Raw genomic sequence first — 20,955 nt, 5'->3', positions numbered from 1 at the left:
CACCAGGAGAGATGTAGAAATGATGTATCCTGATGATGATGGCCAAGGATAACTGAAATGTCACCAGGATGAGAATATGTGGGTAGGCATGCATTTGCTTCAGGGTAACCGAAAGTTTCAATTTATAGTTGTAGAAACAAAGAAACCAGAAGTTTAAAAATGCAGTCATATACTCCAATAAAATGTTTTTTAAAAATGCAGTCATGAAGTACTAGAAGTGCTTATACTTGGTCATTTCTCCACAAAGCTCTAAGTGAATACAAATAAAATATAAATATGGAGGAAAACTTGTGCCATAATTGATTTTGTTAAGAAAATAGAAGCTTGAAAAAGAGACGGAAGAAGCATTTAGAATTAATCCCACTGGGAATATTCTGATTTTCCCTGTATTTCTAATTCCCGGGCATCTGACATACTTCTTTCATTACAATAAACATATTTACTTTAAAACTAATCATCCTTCGGGCTTCCCTGGCGGCGCAGTGGTTGAGAGTCCGCCTGCCAATGCAGGGGATACGGGTTCGAGCCCTGGTCTGGGAAGATCCCACATGCCGCAAAGCGACTGGGCCCGTGAGCCACAACTACTGAGCCTGCGCGCCTGGAGCCTGTGCTCCGCAACAAGAGAGGCCGCGATAGTGAGAGGCCCGCGGCACTGCGATGAAGAGTGGCCCCCGCTCGCCGCAACTAGAGAAAGCCCTCGCACAGAAACGAAGATCCAACACAGCCAAAAGTAAATAAATAAATAAATTAAAAAAAAAAACAAAAAAACAACTAATCATCCTTCAACTCCAGTGGCCTCTTGTGTTTTCCCTTTCATGATTTATTTCCTTTCTCTGTGGGCAAGTAAATTATTATGGTCATAGGTGCTATTATGAAATAAGAAGTAACTTGAAGTCAAAACTCACACATAATGTGAAACAATGAATGTGCTCTTATTGACTTAAATCTAACAGATTCAATATTATACATTTTTAAATCATAAAAGACATTAGAAAATGATTGAATATAGTTATTTGGATGTGGAATTCTTCATTTTCATCAATATTCTTTTTTTAAAAGAGCAGAAGTTGTAATTATTAGTCACAATTATTTGTGATAACTCTAAGCCAAGAATTTTGCGACAACAGAAGAAATCTCAATAATGAAATACAGAACACACCATAACCTGGAACTCTCTTGGACCTTATTAATTATCATAAATAGCAGGCAGGACTTATTATATCGTGGTTTCACTCACATCAGAATCCTTCTAGCATGGACCTTGAGAATGGAATTATAGTAAAGAGAGTAAACCACTGAAGTAGTCTTTGTTTCTAATTTCTAAACTATTTTGCCAACATTATTATCTGTTACACTGGACAAACAGCTGGTGGATATTTCTAATCTTTTAACGGTTGCTTCATAATTTTCCCCTCCATTCTATTTCTTCCTCTCTATAGCAAACTAGTGCCTGCTGTAGGAAGACCTTTCCAGCAGCTGGAAAGAGAAGCATGACTTAAAATTGCAGAGCCAAATTGCCTTGTCCCTGATGGATAAAGCTTACTTTATATGGATGGTGACCTGGATTCAGAAAAACTGGATGACCCCTCCCCACTGCCTACCTAAAGAAGGGGCACAGGATTGACATTGACCAGAGGCTGCTGTGACAGTGACAAGTTTGGTGACTTGAACAGTGTATGAGATTTCCTGGGCTCATTCCTGAAAACAGTACATCATTTCTCCCTTCCTAACTGATTACATCCCTTCTGAGTTATCCCAAAGGACTGAACCTTAGTAGTTGTACCTTTCAACTGCTAAGCAAATGTAGAGATGGTGCCCTTGCTGACAGGCTGTGAGCAATGTGACATTTACTCCACTTTATTCTCTCAAGACACATTCAAAGTCTGGAACGTGCTCCCCCCCCCCCCATCTCTTCCATATCCTCTACCTCCCACCATGACACTTCCCTAGTTTTCTGAATAAACTTCCCAATCTCTTCCATCTGACTTCACCTCTCACATTGCTGCCCTGTTTTTTTGGCCTGACTGATGCAAGCCTGAGGCAGATCTCTTCCTTTACTTCAGATTCTGGGAATGACTCCTTCCTGCCTTTCCCTGGCTATACAACTCAGGCAGAGTTCCACGTCAGAGTTCTATGACTCCAATTCTCACGGAGCTCCTATACTGTGGGATAGAATTTGGGCCCTTAGCCTTTGCCCCCGTGAGGTCCAGGGATAGGGGTGACCATGGTGATATGGTGCCCAGGCTAGGTTCAGGTGAAAGAGGGGGTGTCTGGCCTTTGTGTGGCACCATAATGAAGGGCCAAAATGTCATCACTTCTAAGAGATCTCTAGTAAATTCGCCTAAGCAAGGGACTCTTTCTTCACAGTTCAATGTAGGCCCATATCATTTCTCAGTTATGGGTCTTTTTTTTTTTTTTAATTTATTTGGCTGCGCTGGTCTTAGTTGCGGCATGCAGGATCTTCATTGCCGTGTGTGGGATCTTCGTTGAGGCATGCGGAATCTAGTTCCCTGACCAGGGAACCAACCTGGGCCCCTTGCATTCGGGTGTGGAGTCTTAACCACTGGACCACCAGGGAAGTCCCTCAGATATGGGTCTTTTTCAATTCTTGTTTCTACTCCCCTCCTACACACACACACACACACACACACACACACACACACACACCCCTTAGCTGTCACCTCCCATCCTACTCTGGCCAGATACCTTTTTTGTTTTTTGGTAGGTTTTCATTCAATGTTAACTATGGTTAGAATCTCTGCTCCACCGTTTCCCTTTTTAGAGTAAATGCAGGTCCACCATCCCTTATATGAAACCTCTGGGGCCAGCTGTATTGAGGAACTTTTTCAGATTGTTGAATGATGCTATGGTTCATATGTTGTAAATTAGACAACACCCAACAGGGTTTATGGCTCCATATTTATTCACACTAAGTGGGATAAACCAAAACCATAAATAGCCTCACATCAGTTTGTAATTGTTTTTTGTTTTTTTGTTTGTTTGTTTTTACCAAATGAGTTTGCTACAAACTTATGAAAAGAAAAACAAAAAACAAAAAAAAAACCTTCTGTCTTGAGAGCTTTTTGTATTTTTAAAATGAGGATTAAGGATTGGTGATCTGTATTATGCTGTGCAAATTCTAGACATATTAAAAGAGGAATGGAGTATTTTAGGAGAATTTGGCTTTTTTTTTGTTGTTAACAATGCCTTATTTTTCTAATTTTTGAGACAGTACAGAGACAATTTTATAGGTGGTACAATGAAGGATGGAGTTGTTCAAGTAAGCAGTTTAGTACAAGCCGGAAAAACGAAGCAAGGGGAGGGTGGGGCCGGAGGAGGAAGGAAGCCCAAACTAGACGGAACGAAGATAAAGAAAATACTGGCAGACTGGGACTGGAACTTATTAAAGGGCAAGTGATAGAACTTGGAGAAAAAAAAAAAAAAGATAACTTTGAGGGCATAGTCAAGAAATATTCTTAAATATTATTTTCAAATGTACCTTATAAATCCACGAACACATATACAGGTAAAAGAAAGATATCCCAAGCCTGGTCCTCCCTATTAATCGTCCTGGTTTATAACTTTGCAGTGTTCCATTAGGAACTGTTTTCAAGGATAAGCACGTAAGCTTCTTTCTCCTTGGAAGGTTGGGAGGCCAAGAATCCTGTTGGAAGTTAGAGGTTCCGGAGCTCAGAGTGCTCTAGCATTCTTTGTTAAGTGCGGTAAATATCACGATGGAGAGGTAGGGGAACAAATGTAAGAAAACCATGGGTTTTAATTTCACATTGGGTTGGTTCTTATTCTCGTCATTTGACACTAACTCAACTGTTTCTTGCATTCAAAATGTTGCTTCGGTCAAAATGTAGTCAGCCCTATGGAAAGATGTGATTAGAAGAAAAGAAACTGTTATCCGCAAAAAGTATGAACTCCTGCAGCGTTGAGGATGGTGTTTCATTAAAAGAGAGAAGGCATTTCTTCCATTCTTCAGATCTTAACCACTATTTCTGGGTTTCTCCCCAACTTTTTCAGACAGTGAAAGATCTGGGAACACCCCTACCCCCAATGAACTATCAATAAGTTGTTTCTTTTATAGGAAAAAGGGAAAGTAGTCAAAGAGATACAGGAGACAGATAACCTACCAATCACAAGCTGATCTATAGTCAGTTACAAATTGCAAATTCAATTTCAATGGGAGTTTATTCCTCATGTACAGGGGGAAAAAATAGAGCGTCTCCTTAAAAACAGAGACAAGGTCGAACTGGGCTTAATCCTTAGCCCCAAGCACACAGTAAATATGCGTAGGTTCATTACTTAAAGATATGCCACTTTTCCTATGCCAGGCCCTGGGCTAGGTCTTCGGGGCACAGGAAAAGGTTAATGCCATGGAGGGATTCAGATCCCACTTGGCATAATGTAAAGCCGAATGAATAAAGGTTTTAAACAACGTGCAAAGAACACAGCAGCGGGGAAGCAAGTAAGGTTTACATCACATTTTGTGGGAGCTCTCATTCCCGTTTTAGCTCCTGCGTTCTTTCGTTTCACGCCGCCCTTCCTAGGGGGCGCGAAAGGAGGCGAGCCCAGAGAATAGAAGCCGCAGTAGGCCGGCGGGGAAAGTTAGGAAATAGGGAAAACTGGCGGGAGGGGGCGGGGGGGAAGAGATCGCGTCCAAGACTGGGTCCATCCTGAGTTTGAAAAGAGAACAAAATGCCTTTTGTCACTTTTCTCCACCTTCTTCCAAATCCCCCCGGGATGAGAAATTGGCGGGGCGGGAGGGGGTGTGTTACATCGCTGAGAGAGAACCTCTCTTTGCTCCAATGGCCACAGCCCAAGAAACCTAGGAATCTACAGCTGACGCCTTCTAGAAAAGGACCCACCCCAGCTCGCTAAGAAAAGGAAATCCACGTGACGGGAGGAGGTGGGGGCGGGAAGCCAGGCGACCCCGGAGCGAGCGCGGCCAGGGGCGGGGCCGGAGGCCGGGGACCGGGCAGCTTCGAGGAATTGCCCCGCGTAGCGGTTCGGGGGCGGAGGGCTCGCATGGGGCTCTGTGCGCGCAGAACACTAGGGTAGAGGATTCGCTGCGCGCGCACAGCGCACGCGGGGCAGAGAGAGAGCGGACCCATTCCGCGCGCACCGGGCAGGGGCGGGGCGGGCGCAAGCCTCTCGCGCCGGGAGCTTGGAGCCAGGAGCCGGAGCCTGACGTCGGCCCGGGTGCTGACCGCTGCCCCTCCCCGCTCGGCGCCGCCTCCCGCAGCGGGGGAGGGGCCGGGGCGGAGCGAGCGAGCGGGGCAGCGCCGGGGCGGAGCGGGCGCGGGCAGAGCGCTGCGCGGGGCCGGCGGCGAAGGTCCACGGTGGGATCGGCGTCGCTGCGGCTGCCCACGACCCGGTCCCCGGCCGGCCGCCCCGCAGATCCACCTTCGTGGTGCGGCGGAAAGCGCGTGGATCCCCGAGGGAGCGAGTCCCCGCGCGCGGCGGCTCGGCTGCTTCCCTCCGTGGGAGGTCGGGCTCCCGGCTCTCCGGACCCGCCTGGCGTCCTCGTCTCCGGCGGGGCGGGCCGGCTGCGGCGCCCGGGACATGGCTTCGGCGGGCAGCGGCATGGAGGAGGTGCGCGTGTCGGTGCTGACCCCGCTGAAGCTGGTCGGGCTGGTGTGCATCTTCCTGGCACTGTGTCTGGACCTGGGGGCCGTGCTGAGCCCGGCCTGGGTCACGGCCGACCACCAGTACTACCTGTCCCTGTGGGAGTCCTGCCGGAAACCCGCCAGCTTGGACATCTGGCACTGCGAGTCCACACTCAGCAGCGGTGAGGGCCCGGCGCGCCGCGACCCCTGCCTCCCGCCCCGGACCGCCCCGCGCCCCGCTGCCTGGACAGCTACCGCCTCTACCCGCCTCCCCTTCTCCCTTGTGTGTCCCCCACCCTAGTCCACCCCCTCCATCCTGGCCCTTCGCGGATCCTCGGGCTCCAGCCAACTCCCTGATCTCCTCCACCCCTCACCTCTCCCCAGTCCCGGTCGCCAAACCCAGTGCAATGTCCCACGCCCTCTCTTCCCGTGGCCATTCCTCGGGCTCTGGAGTAACACGTATGCTATTTTGGGTAATTGTTATCATTTAAGGCTAGAACCATGTGGCTGGTTGAAAATGCAACGCCTTCCACACCCGCGTTAAAAAAGACACAAGCAAAAGCGCCCCAACTCCCACCAGGATGCTGTGGGTTCTCTCTGCCTTCCCCACTTCTCTCTCAAGAAGGAATTTGCCTGAGTTTACCTCTGAGTGCCCCCGTTTCTGCCTGTTCTACTCCACTTTACCTGGGTTTTCCCGTGAGTTTCGGTTTGGATTTTAGTTCCTTAAATTTTTGAGGGATGTGAAGAGTTGGGAGAGGGACAGGCTTTAATTTCCTTGCCTTTTTTGGTGACACCGTCCTTGGTTGAGAGTTGCTCTTCTTTCTTTCCCACTCCAAATGCCTCTTCAGTCCTCCAGATCTTTCTTGCTCTTCTGCATGAGGTACTCACAGATGCCTGGAAAGTTGTGGCTTATTCAGCCAGCACTGGAAACAGCAAAGGGATGGGGTGGAGGACGGAGAATAAGGTAGTCACGGAGGGCCTTTACCGTTTTACTCTCTCCTTGAGCCCGGGTTGCCTTCCCCTGCCCTCCCAATGTTACGCCCTTAACAGAAATTTGACAACTTCCGATTTCTTGCTGCAAACCCCTATTCCTCGCTAATCTTGATTCTTCAGCTGCTGGTGTCAGTGCAGAGAAAGGGGAATAAAAGGCAGAGGACCAGGCTGTGATTTTACACACTTACACGCGGACCCCTGAGAAACTCATTAAATTCCTTCGTGACAGTTTCCTGTCTTCTCTGGGACTATTTATAAAGCTTTACTGGAAACGTGTCAAGTTCCAGGCAAGTTGAAATAGGACAAAGAGCCACAAAAATCAGATTTGCTTTTGTCTTTGGTTTCTTGTTATAAGAGAAATTAGTGCACTTGGTTTAGTTTCTTCCATAAATTTGTCTGTTTACAAAAGGCTTTTTCTTTGATATTACCTCAAAATTTCCATTGAAGGATTTCGTCTTTGTTTCTTAATTTACTGTGGAGGGGACTGGTTGGCAGCGGGAGGTCAACATTTAGGTCTTTTAATTCTTTCAGGGTTGGTTGTTTACAACTAAAGATAAAATAAATTGGTAAAATGCCTTTCTTCAGTAACCAGGGGATCCAAATAAACTTTGGAGAAAATATGCTTTCTTTCCCCTCTCCAATAGAAATGGAAATTTATGTAGGAATGCCAGCTCCAGCACGTCTCCTTAGCAACGTGAATCTTTTGCCCCTTTCTCACTGTCTCCTGAAATAATAGCCCCCTGATTGCATAAAGACTTTTCAGATAGGTAGGAGAAACAAGCTTCAACTCCCATTTTCTTTTCAGGCCCGTATCCTTTTCTCTGGGCCAGGAATGTGGGGAATGGGGAGAAGCCAGCTCGAGTTTGTGGCGCGTCTGCAGTGTTTGCTAATCTTCCCTTCATTGCCTCCATACCCATTTATCTCTGCTATTTTCCTCTCTAAGCAAGGAAATAGGGAGACAAAAGCTTAATGCAAATATAGTTGTAATAGGACTCTGCAAGGTAAAAATCGGAGGCTGGTACAACTTCTGATTTTTTCCTCTAAACCCGTTATTCAACCCTCTTGCTGAAACTCATACTGCAGCATTTATTTCTTGTTGCGTTCCTGAAAATAAAATAGTTTTCATCCTAGAAAAAGTATACTTCAGAAGCAAATTGGGCTGGTGGAAATGGTTTTGTTGGAGGCTATCTGGAACAAGTTCTTGACTTTCTTTATGTAGTAGCAGTTCGTTTTTCCTCCCCAAGGTGGTGGTGGACGGGGAGGATGCAGGAGGAAAGGAAACAAAATCTGGAAAATCGCTCATCTCCCCACTTTACAAAGTCTATTTTCTTACAGTGTTCGGTGCACTTGAAGCTTCTGTGCACCAGTATTCTGAAACAAGGGGGAAGCTTGAAGTGAAACGAGCAATGTTTTCCTTGCCCGTTCCAAAGGGCAGGCAGCTTTTCTCAGTCTGTTTGCTGTGTTGAATAGCAGAAAGCAGGGAGGGAAATGTCTTCTCTGAAGATTTTAAGAGATCCACTTCTTTGTCTCTCGAAATGAATTACTTCAGGAGGAACCACCAAGGACAGTTTTACTGAAGGCCCTTTACCAGCATCTTCAGGGCTTAATTAAAAACCTTTGTCTTAATTAGAATTGAAACTGCCGTGAAGAGGCAAGCTTGTAAATACAGAAGGGAAATTTCAGGAATGTTTCTACCGATGATGATATGTCCTACTTAGGCCCAGTTCCTACGGAAACTTTCCCCTCAGCCATTATTTTTAAAGCCGCATTTTAATTTTGGTACCAAATGTGCATCGTTTGCCGCTTATAACCTGTTTTATGGTTTTAAGCAAAAGCAGAACCATTCCTTTTGTGTCCTGGTGTATTGCAGGTTGCGTCAGCACTTCTAGTACGAACCAGTAATCCGGGTGTCAGTCAACCGTAATGCTTTTCTCCGGTGTCCCAATTCAGTGTATGGGGGACTATCCAGGCATTCATCTTTAAGCTGTAAATTTCCCAAAAAGACAAATGAGAAAATGGCTAATAGACTGTCATTCGCGGTGGAAACAGGAAAAAAATAAATAAATTAAGTATGCTTGTTAGGAAGTTTAGAATAGGTAGTACGCACATGGCTGCTGGCCACAGAATTTCTAAGGATGATTTTGGCAGACTTTTAATACATCTTAAATATTATTTTTAAATGATAGTAATGTTTTAGACTTTTGCTTAGTCGCATTTAGTTTTGATAACTTTTTTCCTAGAATATAATTATAGGGTTTCACAGCCATAGCAATTATAAGAGAATCCTTAGTACAAATAGGATTACTCAAGTGTATACAGAAAGCTGACACCCTAAACTTGACTCAAACGTACTGTATAACCTCTAGGGTAATTTTATGCTTCTTCTTTAAAATTTATAAATATGTAGCTATTTCATATAAATCAGATGGCTTTTTTGACGTCTGTGTTATTTACTGACTAAGCAAAATGTAAGGGTGTGCAGATGGCCAAATGAACACAATTTACTGAGAGTAATTTTGGAATATAACAAGTGGCATTTATCCATCTTTCCATCCACAAAATACTTGATTAAATAGTTGGTTCCTTTTTCAAGGAATATTAACATTCGCGCACTGTCCTAAAAATAGCTGCATTTGTAATGAGTCACTGGCAGTTTTGAAATGGCAGTGCGCTGTAGGCTAATAACAGGTGAATATTATTATTTTCAGTTGACAAGGGGTTCTTTTAAGAGTGCTTTGTATGTAGCTCATTTTTTAAAAACTGTGATATAAAAATCCACTTTAAAAGGCATTATAAGAAAACCTGTCTTGGGTGGTAGTTTAAGATAAACGGAACTGCCTAAACACCTGCAAATCTTAGAAAATCTGAGATACAGTGATTCTGAGTTCAGATGTGTATCATCTGTGCATATTTTGAATCCATATCTTAATTGGGAAACGTAATTTCATTGGAAAACTTTGCAATGTGATTTACTCCAGGGAAAGTTCAGCTTGTTGCTTGAAATTAGTTGATATTGATGCATGTTTACAAATAGCTCAGCAAGCCTGGAGGTCACAACAGTTATACTCTATTCTGGCTTCCTAAAAAAGAACAGAAGTAGAACAAATGGAATTTTATTTAACCTATACAGCGTAGACTGGTAGAAAATTATTCAAAGAGCAGCACTTAGCACCAAAACTTTCTTGATTAATAATCCAGAGAAAACCCAGTATAACATTTCAAGATCTTGATGACGATTTCCTTTTAAGGTCTCCTAAGACTCTGAAGTTCCCCAGATTGACTTTTACAAAGGACATTTTAATTTGTGGGCAGATATAATTCCTCTTTTGTTCACATTTGTAGAATGATTGTAATCTCCAGGGAGCCATTTAGATCAATCTTTGTCAGCTAAGGGATTTGATGAGTATGTGAGAAGCCTGGCCTTTCATAAAACCTTTCAAAACAAAACCAAAACAAACAAAAGCATATCTCAAGCAATAGATTTTGCCCGCTGTCAGGAATAAATTTGAAGAATCACTTTCAGGTTTCTGTTTAATACTAAGACCACTTAGTGAGACCGCAAAGTACTACTGGATATATTAGTGAAAAGGATTGTAGGTGCTCCAAAATAAGTCCCTGGATTATATTACCTAAATATCACAGTAAACTTCTTTATGAACTCTGATAAATTATAACATAATCTTCTAGGAGGGCAGAGTAGTGTTGTGAAGAATATATGAGGCTTTGGATTCAAACTGCCCTGAACTTGACCACTTACCAATCATATGACCTCATACAGTTACTGTCGTCAGATGATTTGTCATGAAGATTAAATATGCAAACATACCTGCTCATTAGGGTTGCGTTTCTTCCTTATATATTCAGAGAAGCAAACCCAAAATGATAATTTTTTTCAATAATTGAGGGCTTTTTCCTCCTTAAGTGGTAAACTTTTTTTTGCATTGAATGAAGTATGTTGTTAGTCTCAAATTTAAATTTTGATATGTACTTCCCTGCATTTAACAGTGCTCTTGGTAAATCATGATCACAAAATTATTGTCTAATAGCTACCTTTTATTCAGTACTATTCCGGGCCAGACATCTCTATTATTCCCAGTGTTGAATAAACTTGCAGTTTAGCTAATGTTATCTCCATATATTATTGAGGAGACCAGGTATTTTTGTAAGTTTACCAAGTTCTCAATCAGTGGTAGGGACAGGTTTTCTCCAAGAGTGTTCCAGTTATTAATGCTGGAAAACAAACCACCCCCAAAGTTAGTGGTGTCAAATGACAGTTATTTTATTATGCTCATGACTTTTGTGGGTCAGGAATTCAGATAGGGCATAATGAGGATGGCTTGTCTCTGCTCCAGGATGTCTGGAGCTGGAGCTGAGGGTGATTTGAATGGCTGGAAACTAGAACATCTGGAACTGCAGGATCCTCTTCCAAATGGTTTCACGGGGTTTGACTTATTGTTGGGAATGGCTGGGAGGCTGGACTCAGCTGGGACTGGCCTTTCTCGCATGGTGGTCTCAGCGTAGTTGGACTTCTTACAGGATGAGTAGTTTTGCTGAGAGCAAGGGTTCAAAGAGAATCAGTCTCTGTCTGAACCAGCCTGGGAAATCACAGAGGAGCCATATGTATAGTCCAGATTCCAGGGGAGGAGAACTGGGCTTTGCTTCTTGATGGAGCAGTGGCAAGGTCACATTGTAGAAGAGCATGTAGGATAGGAAATGCTCTTGGGCCACATTTGCAAGTATAGTCTGACACTGGAGTCTAGCCAGAAATCTGCATTCTTTCTTATTGCCTTTGAAGAACCAAGACAACTACATAGCTTCTTTCTTTAAGAACTTTGAATCAATTGTATAAATAACATTTGGCTGGGGCAAAAACTGCCCTCAACCAACACATGGCTTTAATGATTAGTTGCTTGTATGGGGTTACTCTAGATTTGGAATCAAATGAGCTCAAAAACTTAACCTGTCTACAAATAGAGAACGTTTTTCTCTCTATATATTCAACCTTAGGTCATTTTTGGTTTATAGTCTCAAATGATCAAGGATCAAACTGATTAAGAATCTGAACTCTTAATTTGCTACTTCATGTTTCATGATAAAATTTTAGCCTTTCTTAGAAGGTTTTGTATTAGTCTGACGACATGGTTTGTACATGAACACTAAAATGTAACAATTCCATACAGGAGCCAAGTTTTGTAGTGCTAGAAAGGTATGAGAGTTGCAGGGATGTTTTTTGTTTGCTTGTATTTTCATTATTTTAATAACATGATTCTTCTCTTGATAATTGCCCATATGTTGAATCACAGAATCACAGCACATTTGGAGTAGAAAAGATTTTAAAAAATAATCCTGCCCAATTAAATTTATTGCATGGACAAGAAAAATAAGGCAAGACAGAATATTAAAGACTCAATAGAGAGATTGTACTTAGCCATAGTATTCTTGCAGGGCGGATTTTCAGAATTTCCAGTAATATTGCAGATAACTATCTCTTGGTATTTGAAGGATTGTTGAATACTATCATGTATGGAACTTTGGATGAAGAAGTTAAGCACTACATGTGAAACAGCTGTCTACTTTTTAGAAGATTATTTATCATCCAAGATTTGATTTCCCATAGAATTTTAAGAGTCTTCAAATAGACTCATTTATGTTGATAAGTCCATTAAGTTTTAGATGTTTATTATCATCAAATTTTACATTGTTACCGTGGCTAGTCCTTAAAAATCAACAAAAACTTATTTTTCTTTAAGTTTCTCTATGATAGGGTTCTTTAAAACAACTGCTTGATTTTAAGTTGAAAAACACTTCCAAAAGTCTGTGGAAGCCAGCCATGTAAGTTTCTTAAATTGATTATATGCATATAAATTTCACTGGATCAACTTATTACTGCATTCTGGCTTTATTTTTTTTTAAAAGATACATTTATTTATCAAGAGACTGATTTTTCCTTTCAACTTATTCCTGCATTCTGGGGGACTTCCCTGGTGACACAGTGGTTAAGAATCCGCCTGCCAATGCAGGGGACACAGGTTCAAGCCCTGGTCCGGGAAGATCCCACATGCCACGGAGCAACTAAGCCCGTGCACCACAACTACTGAGCCTGCGTGCCACAACTACTGAAGCCCATGCGCCCTAGAGCCCACATGCCACAACTACTGAGCCCATGTGCTGCAACTACTGAAGCCTGCGCACCTAGAGCCCGTGCTCCACAACAAGAGAAGCCACCACAATGAGAAGCCCGCACACTGCAATGAAGAGTAGCCCCCACTCGCCGCAACTAGAGAAAGCCCACAAGCAGTAATGGATTCCCAACACAGCCAAAAAATAAATAAAGATTAAAACAAAAACAAAAAAAACTTATTATTGCATTCTGGCTTTATTTATTTTTTTTAAAGATACACTTATTTATCATGAGACAGATTTTTCCTTAAGCAGAATTTCATCCTCACATGTCAAAGGCATGGACAGTTAAATCTTACCAGTCTTTTCAAAGTATTGGATCATCTCCCTTGAAAATTAGACAAGGACACCTTCCTTACCCTTTTTTGCTCCTATATTTGTTTGGGATTTTGAGACATTAGTAGACCATCAATTTTCTGTTCTATTGTAGTCTTGCCTTTGGCACCAAAGACTCCCATTAATAAAACAAAACAAAACAAAACAAACAATAACCCCTACAAAAATGAAGCATCCATGGTTTCCAGAAAACCAGGAAAAAGAATATCTAGATCATTTTTATCTCTACCAGCTTATTAACTGTTGTGAGATTTAAAATGATAGTTTTAATGAGCCATGTTTCAAGATAAGGTCACAAATATTGGTTGTCTTTACAAAATATATGCGTATTAGGCAAAAAGATGTTAAAAAAATAGAAGTTGGGACTCCGACTCACATATTCTCTATGCATGAAAAGGCACCCCCTCAAAAGGACTCAAATTTCCATCAGAAGGAGTTTTATTTCTGTCATGTTTTATGGTCCTGAAACCAAATGTTCATCATAATGCATAGTGCTTTGTGAAGGCAACCTGGAGTCTTTTCCTAGCACTAGTAGGTGACTTAAAGAGAGATAGAAATGTCCCGGGAGGGTCTTTTCTATCTTCTCCTATGTATCCAAGTAGTTAACTTCATTGAAACATATTCATTGATTTCCTAGCAGGGAGTAAGCATTGTCCTGGTACAAAGTCAGCTAGTCATTCTGGTGGTGAGAGCAAGGTGATGAAGGAAAGTTTCTTTTAAACAAATTAATGAAATAATACAAATGTACGAAGTACTATAAAAGAGGAAATAAATATAAATTCACCTTCTGCAGGGGGGTAGAAGAAGGGATCTCATCTAAAGAAGCTCGCTAACAGGGAACTGGTGGGGGCACTAGCTTGCCAAATTTATCCCTCCATATTTACTGGGGGGTGTTTTAATTCTGATCGTGGGTAACTGGCTGGCTGTCTTCCATCTGCTCTTTGATTATTATTAGCTACGCTAAACCCATCACAAAAGCTTTTTAGTTGCTTAGAGGCAGGTCACCCACTCCTAGTCTTGGCATGGGTTTTCTTCTTCTCGTTTTTCCAAATAACCAAGATTTCCAAATTGTAACCTTCTTAGGTTTTTTCCAAAGAGTGGAGAAGGAACAATGTTTGATGTAACAAACACATCACAAATTTATATATGTACTATGATTAGGAATTACTATTGAGAAATACCAGTACCCATTAGATAATACTAGTTACCATCAAATGCTAACGAAATCTTTCTAATAGAATACTTGGTAAGAAACAGCAGCCATTAGCAGCGATGGTGTCTTTCTTTTTTGTCTAAATACTGAAACATACTTTAATAGTAGGGCTTTGGCTAAGCAGTGTATACAATGGTTTTATTTGGGGAAAAAAACACTGTATGTTATGGTGTTTAGATGATAAATTACATTTCCACCAAATTTTCTGTGATAGAATTCTGTGAAGCAGCTAAAGTGCCCCTTTATTGGTAAAGAAAAAAGTATGTGTATTCTTCAAACATCAACACAAAACAACTCAAAAGTCTTGAACAAAATTGTCATGGCTTGAAAATTAATAACCTGTTCGGCACTCTTGGACCACCAGAATTTTCCAAAATTTTGGTAAAATTGACCTGCACTTTGGTCATTAAAATTGTTGCATTATGTATTTGGATGGTTACCTGAGGTCATTTATGTGCTTAAAATCGGGTTGGCGCTGTATTTCTGACACATTTTTTATCCATAAATGGTCCTAAAGAGTGAGACTTAAATCATATTGTTGCCAACTTAACATGGGTTTTAAAGTAGGTGCTTCTCTGACATTCCACTTGACTTTGTGCAGCTTGGTGCACACAGTGTCTATACTGTTTGTCATTTTATGAAAGACGTAGTTGTTTGCCATAAATATTTGTTTGCATGTGAATGTTAGTTTTGATATTAGTTGTTTGAAAAAAGAGATGGTCATTTTAATTATTGAAGTTAGAATCCGGATTCTTCTTTTGGCTGCCTTTGTTTGTGTCTGTATCCCATGGAACAGTGGAAAATTAACGCAATGCTGATGGATTTAGGTCAGGATGCAACTTAGCCAAGAAAACAAAGTTTAAACTCACTCAGAAATGGTTCCGATTTTCCATTTCATCTGCCACATGCAGAGTAACTTTAAGGAGAACTTGTGGATGGCTTGTGAGATAGCGTCAAGATGACAGAAAAGATTACTCTTCTAGGTTGAGTAGTGAATGATTTTGATTGCAGTTATGGATATCATTTTGGTTAATATTCTTTTGGAGAATTCAAAGGTAAAAATATAAGTGCCTGTCTGGCACATTTCAGTGTGATTATAAAAGTTATTAAAATCAATATTTTACTTTCTGATGAGAATTATAGGAATAGTGAGAATCGTGCATTAAAATATTAGAATACACTCGGGGAAGTACCACCCACTCCTGCTGTGGGAGTTGAATTTATAAGGTTAAAAATGTGTTTCTTCATTGCTTTTTAATTATATCTAATTTCCTAGAAGAAGTGACAATTGTGTGCTCAAGGATTTACATACAGTAGAACTAATCTCAGCGTATAAACAATACCTACAGAGGTAAATAAATTAGCCAGTGTCTGATGAGTTAAAGGTTTTGAAATGAGACGGGTGGAGGAAAGCTTTAGGCACTGGTGTGGTACACTGAGCTTGGCTCAAAAGTGTGGAAAATGTATCATCATTTAGATTTTGCTTTTCCTGAAAATCGGAAGTAAATTTTGACCCTGAATTCCCCAAGGGAATGTGAATTCTCCAATTTGGCAGTTATAATGTGGCCCATAGAATTTTCATAATGCAGTAGCAATTTCAGGCCAGTCTCATGTATTAGATTGTAAAGTAAGTCAGCACAGTTCTGCAGAATACTAAAGCATTTATAGACATTGGAAACTCTGGCACCCGCTAATAAAAATACTTTGAAAGAGGATTTGAATTTAGTTCCTGAGTTGCACATTAATGTTGGACTTGATGTTTTGACGTATGGACTGCCCAATTTTTGTTCTGTAGCTGCGGGGGAAAGCATAACATTGTGTGTTTGTCTTTTATATATATATATATTTTTTTTTAAATTATTTTTTTCCTTTTTTCTTTTATCTTTTTTCTGTTAGAGAAAGCTGTCATAGGGAAGCACATACTTATCTTTAGCCTTGGCTTTTGTAGGTGCAGTTCCAATGCATCTGGTGTGTCACTGTGTCAGTTTTGCCAAAATACTCTTAAGTGGAACCTGACATATACTATGCCAGCCTCATTTCAGGTTTCATTTCCGGATCCAAAACATCCCTCCCAGCCCATTTGAGACCTAACCAGTTTATGGACCAAGGTTGTACATTATTTCCTCCAAACCTATTATCACTTGTTCTCTCAGGTCTTAGAAACCAAACTCAGATTTCAAATCAGGTGGCCCAACATTGAACAATGACCAATTTTAATTGTGCAGAGCACTGCAATGTGTAAAACAGAACCATGGCCACTGATGTTCTGCAGAGCTGGTTTACGTTCACTGCTCCACTACAGTATCAGTATATCATTTATAGAAATGTATAAAACTAATGCCGAGTAATAAATCTCTAAGGACTCTTAACACTTCATCTGATTAAATACTGTGAGGGCTATAAAATAGGGGAACTAAGATTGATATAGAAATTAACCAATTATGAGAACTTAAAATAAATGATTTTTTTTTGAAGAAATGGAGCTGAAAATTGAGAATTTTATGACATTTTGTTTTGCAAACACTGAATATGGGATAGCAAGTATTTGTGGCATGCAAACCTTCTAATGGAAAAAACGATTCGTGTATAGTTTTCCAGTCATTTATTATAGTATTAATGTAAAATTGCCCGAGTCCTGTAGTATATAACAAAATATTTTATATGTATATATTCTTGTTAAATCTACATTTGGTAGATAAGTAAATACATATCCTTGTAAACATGTATCCCAGCCTATTATTTTAATGGCCATTAGTGGGTATCTATAAAAGTATTTTTGACTTGTTTATTCCCCCATCTCCTAGTCTTGTTCAGTAAGAAAGAGGAAAATGGTATCAGACCTATCTACATAGTCCCTGACTTTAACTCATCTGTGAGGCAGGTCCTAATATTTGGACAGTGGATTCTGTTGCTGTTTACTGAAAGAGACACAATGCCACGTGCACTGTTCTCAGCTCCAATATGCCTAGTGCTGAACCTTGAAAACTACCCTGAGCCTCCTTGACTATGGTAGCCATTTCAAACCGCTTTTTCAGCTTACTGATTGATGTTCAACTGGTCAGCGAGTTAAAGCTTTGGTCCTGGGCAACCTGCCCAAGTGAATCATTCCAAATGGGTATAATGACAGCAATCCCCAAACTTGGCACCGTCCACCAGAGATATAGCCTCAATACTTCAGTCTAAGCCCCAGCTTCTGGCCAGGACAGTGGCAGACATATGTGGCCCAATTCTAGTCTCTTGGAAAATAAAATGGCTTTTCTGTTTGAGCAGGCATAGCTATGGTTGTGGACCAAAGGGAAGGGTAGCAATATCATAACTGTGGAGATGCTGGTGATTGGTGCTCCTTTTTGACTTTATGTCTAAAGTGACTTTCTCATTAGCCACAGCCTCAATACTTAAAATTAAATATAGGACATATAGAAGAAAGTCAGAACTGGTTGTATTCATCTACTTTTTAGAACTATTTCCTTTGCTACAAGAGGTTCCCCTCCTAATTAGGTTCTAGTCCCTTTTAATACTTGTTATTCTCCTGTAGCTTCTATTGCATTTTATTGGTTTTCGGTATGAAATAAAGTATTACTATTTTAAGGAAATTCAACATGTGAAATTAGGATTTTTTTGCAGTTTTCCGTTGTTATGCTGGATATGCATCACTTTGCACTCCTGTATTACTCATTAATCAAATTGACTTCATTATGAAATTATTACTGTCTGAGAGGCCTTTACCTAAACGAAAGTTCAACATTTTAAAATGGTACATGAGGACTTCCTTGCAGGGCACAGTATTTAAGAATCCTCCTGCCAATGGAGGGGACACAGGTTTGATCCCTGGTCTGGGAAGATCCCACATGCCGCGGAGCAACTAAGCCCGTGCGCCACAACTACTGAGCCTGCGTGCCACAACTACTGAGCCTGCATACCACAACTACTGAGGCCCATGCGCCTAGAGCCCGTGCTCCACAACAAGAGAAGCCACTGCAATGAGAAGCCTGCGCACTGCAACGAAGAGTAGCCCCCACTCACAGCAACGAAGACCCAATGCAGCCAAAAATAAATCAATCAGTAAATTTTTAAAAACACATCCAATAAATAAATAAATAAATAAAAATGGTACATGAGGTATAGACCAGGGGTCAGCAAACTATTGCCTGACAGCCCACCACTTGTTTTTGTAGATAAAGTTTTATTGGGATACAACCATGCTCCTTTTATTTACATACTGCCTAGGGCTGTTTTCACACAACACGGCAGAGTTGAGTAGTTGCAACAGAGACCATGACCCACAAAGCCAATAATATTTTAATATCTGGCCCTTTAGAGGGAAAGTTTGCCAATTTTTTTCTTAGTCTTGTTCTTTACAAAATGCAAATAAATACATATATTTTAGCTATTCTTTGAGGATATTTAAAGTAGAGAAAAGTGATCAAAATTCCTGTTTTATTTTGGATTGAAAAGTAGAAATAGTCAAATGTATGGCATTTTATGCCTTTTGGGCTATGTGAAAGAGCTTATTGAAAAAAAGCAATCTATTGTGCTTTTATTTTTAAGATATTTTTAAAGTGAGTGAATAAGTTGTATCTTGATTTAAACAAAATTGATACTTTCAAAATTCTTATTTATTTAAAATAAATTGGAGTAAGTTGCTAAAAGCAATAATCATTTTATGAAAGTAATACTCCAAAAAGAAAATGTTCAGCATTGGCTCTTAAAGCCTCCAGGAATTTGATTGATGTCTGGATGGATTGATTTTACTATTATTATTTTTTGTACCTCAAACATTTAGATATAATGAAAATTTGATTTATTATTCAGAAATTTCAACTTATAACTTTTCAGAAGGATTTTTATTATGTTAAAGTGTAATAAAATTGTGCTATGCATAAACTTTTTCAAAAAAATTTAGAGACTTCCAAATGTAAGGATTGTTCTTTTGTTTTTTTAATTCAAAGCTACATGCTTTTATGGAACAACAACAACAAAAAAACCCATAGTATGGCTATCCTTTTAAACTCTAGTTGAAAGCCAGATATACTTTTGTTTGAAGTTATATTGCTTTGTTACAAATAGATGGCATAAAAAAATGCTCTCCACTTTTTTGTGATTCATCTTTATATTTTAAGGAGTATGGATTTGTTCTGTTTTTCTCCCTTGTTTGTTTGTTTCTTGAATGCTGTGTGAGTTCTAGTTCAGTGCCAGCTGTATTTCCAGAATTTATTAGGAGGATAGGATGTGGAAGAGGATGCTTGAGGCAGGGTTATACAAGTGTAAATAAAAGAAGAAAATCTTAGGGCATTGTAGGTTCCTCTACTTGTCCCTTATCCTGCAGTGGTAAAGAGTGCACTTTGGGAGCTCTCTGGAGGGATAATTTCAGAGTGCAGCATCAAAATATCATGAGTTCTTTTTTTTTTTTCATGAGTTCTTGACTTTGGATAGACTGCATTGCAATTTAACCATGGGTTAAAGTCTATTTTTATTTCTTGCACATACATTAAAGTGAGGACCAGAAGAGGCAGCCTGGGACTTCCAAACAAAACCCACGAAAGAATGTTCTCCACAGTATCATTTTCTGTGATGCTTCCTAAGCTGGACAGTGCTTTTATATATTCACTTTACTTCTTAGAGAACATTCTACTCTTGTAAAATGGAAAATGGGCCAGTTTTGTGTCATACTCTTTCTAAATCTTTATTTTATAAGAAATAACAAATACATTTCAGCGAGGTTTCGGTTTCATTCAGGGCATGGGAGACTCAAAAGTATCTGTACAGAGGCCTGCACATAGTAAGTGGTCAGTATATGCTTACTGTTAACGTGTGTGAATGAAGAAAGGAGCCAAGGAGCCACTTAGAGTCCATTCTGGCACCCTGGGAATACTTACTTTCAGAAACCATCCCTATGGTGGTAAATACAACAGTAAGATTAGAATGAAAGGAAAGAGAAGAGGAAAAAACAAACAACAAATCTTCCTGATGCTAATTTGCTGGGGGAGTTGTTTTAGTTGGGGGGGGGAGGGAGAGAAAGGCAATTAAAAAAGTTGAGGTTTTTGTGTGTGTGTGTGCAAAGGAAGGCTTTCTAAGAAAGCACAGCAATTAAAAAACGAAGTATGTACTACAGCCACATGCAACAACATGGTTGAATATCAGAGACATAAAAGCCAGACAGAAAATAAATACAGACTTAAAAGCCAGACATCAAAGAATTGATACCATTTATATAAAGTTTAAGAAAAGGCAAATCGAATACGTAAATAATGTTGGTTCGTAGCCTGGGTAGGAGGGTAATTATTGACTGGGGAGGGGCACGAGGGAACTTTCTCGGTGATAGAAATGTTCTCTATCTTAATCTGGGCGGTAGTTACGTGGGTGTGTAAATATACATGAAATTCATCAAGTTCTCTACTTTCTATACTTATGATTTGTGAACTTTATAGCTCAATAGAAAATTAAATAATAATAATAATGACAGTAGGTTGTGCAGGGGGCACCAATTTAGCATGAATGCTTAATAGAGTCCTTGGAAGAAAAGCATGGCAAACCTGTGGTCTAAAAACTGTGCTTAGTGAAGATTTCAAGGTGGGTCTGGAAGGATAAGTGAGAGTTGGGTACATGGAAAAAAAAGAT

At 40.4% G+C, this 20,955-nt stretch overlaps 1 protein-coding gene across 1 annotated transcript in view; it reads left to right on the top strand.

The window, feature by feature from the left end:
* Nucleotides 1–5,144: 5,144 nt before the first annotated feature.
* Nucleotides 5,145–20,955, top strand: part of TMEM47 (transmembrane protein 47) — a 30,023-nt gene continuing 14,212 nt past the window's right edge. Inside the window, exon 1 of the mRNA XM_082378295.1 lies at nucleotides 5,145–5,797. Within this exon, the coding sequence (XP_082234421.1) occupies nucleotides 5,572–5,797 (226 nt within the window). The 5' untranslated portion in view covers nucleotides 5,145–5,571. The remainder of the gene's footprint in view (nucleotides 5,798–20,955) is intronic.

The sequence above is a fragment of the Balaenoptera borealis genome (assembly GCF_965194805.1).
Source record: "Balaenoptera borealis genome assembly, chromosome: X".
NCBI classification, from domain to species: domain Eukaryota; kingdom Metazoa; phylum Chordata; class Mammalia; order Artiodactyla; family Balaenopteridae; genus Balaenoptera; species Balaenoptera borealis.
The sequence above is the reverse complement of the archived record's forward strand: the minus strand, read 5'-3'. Positions and strand labels throughout refer to the sequence as shown.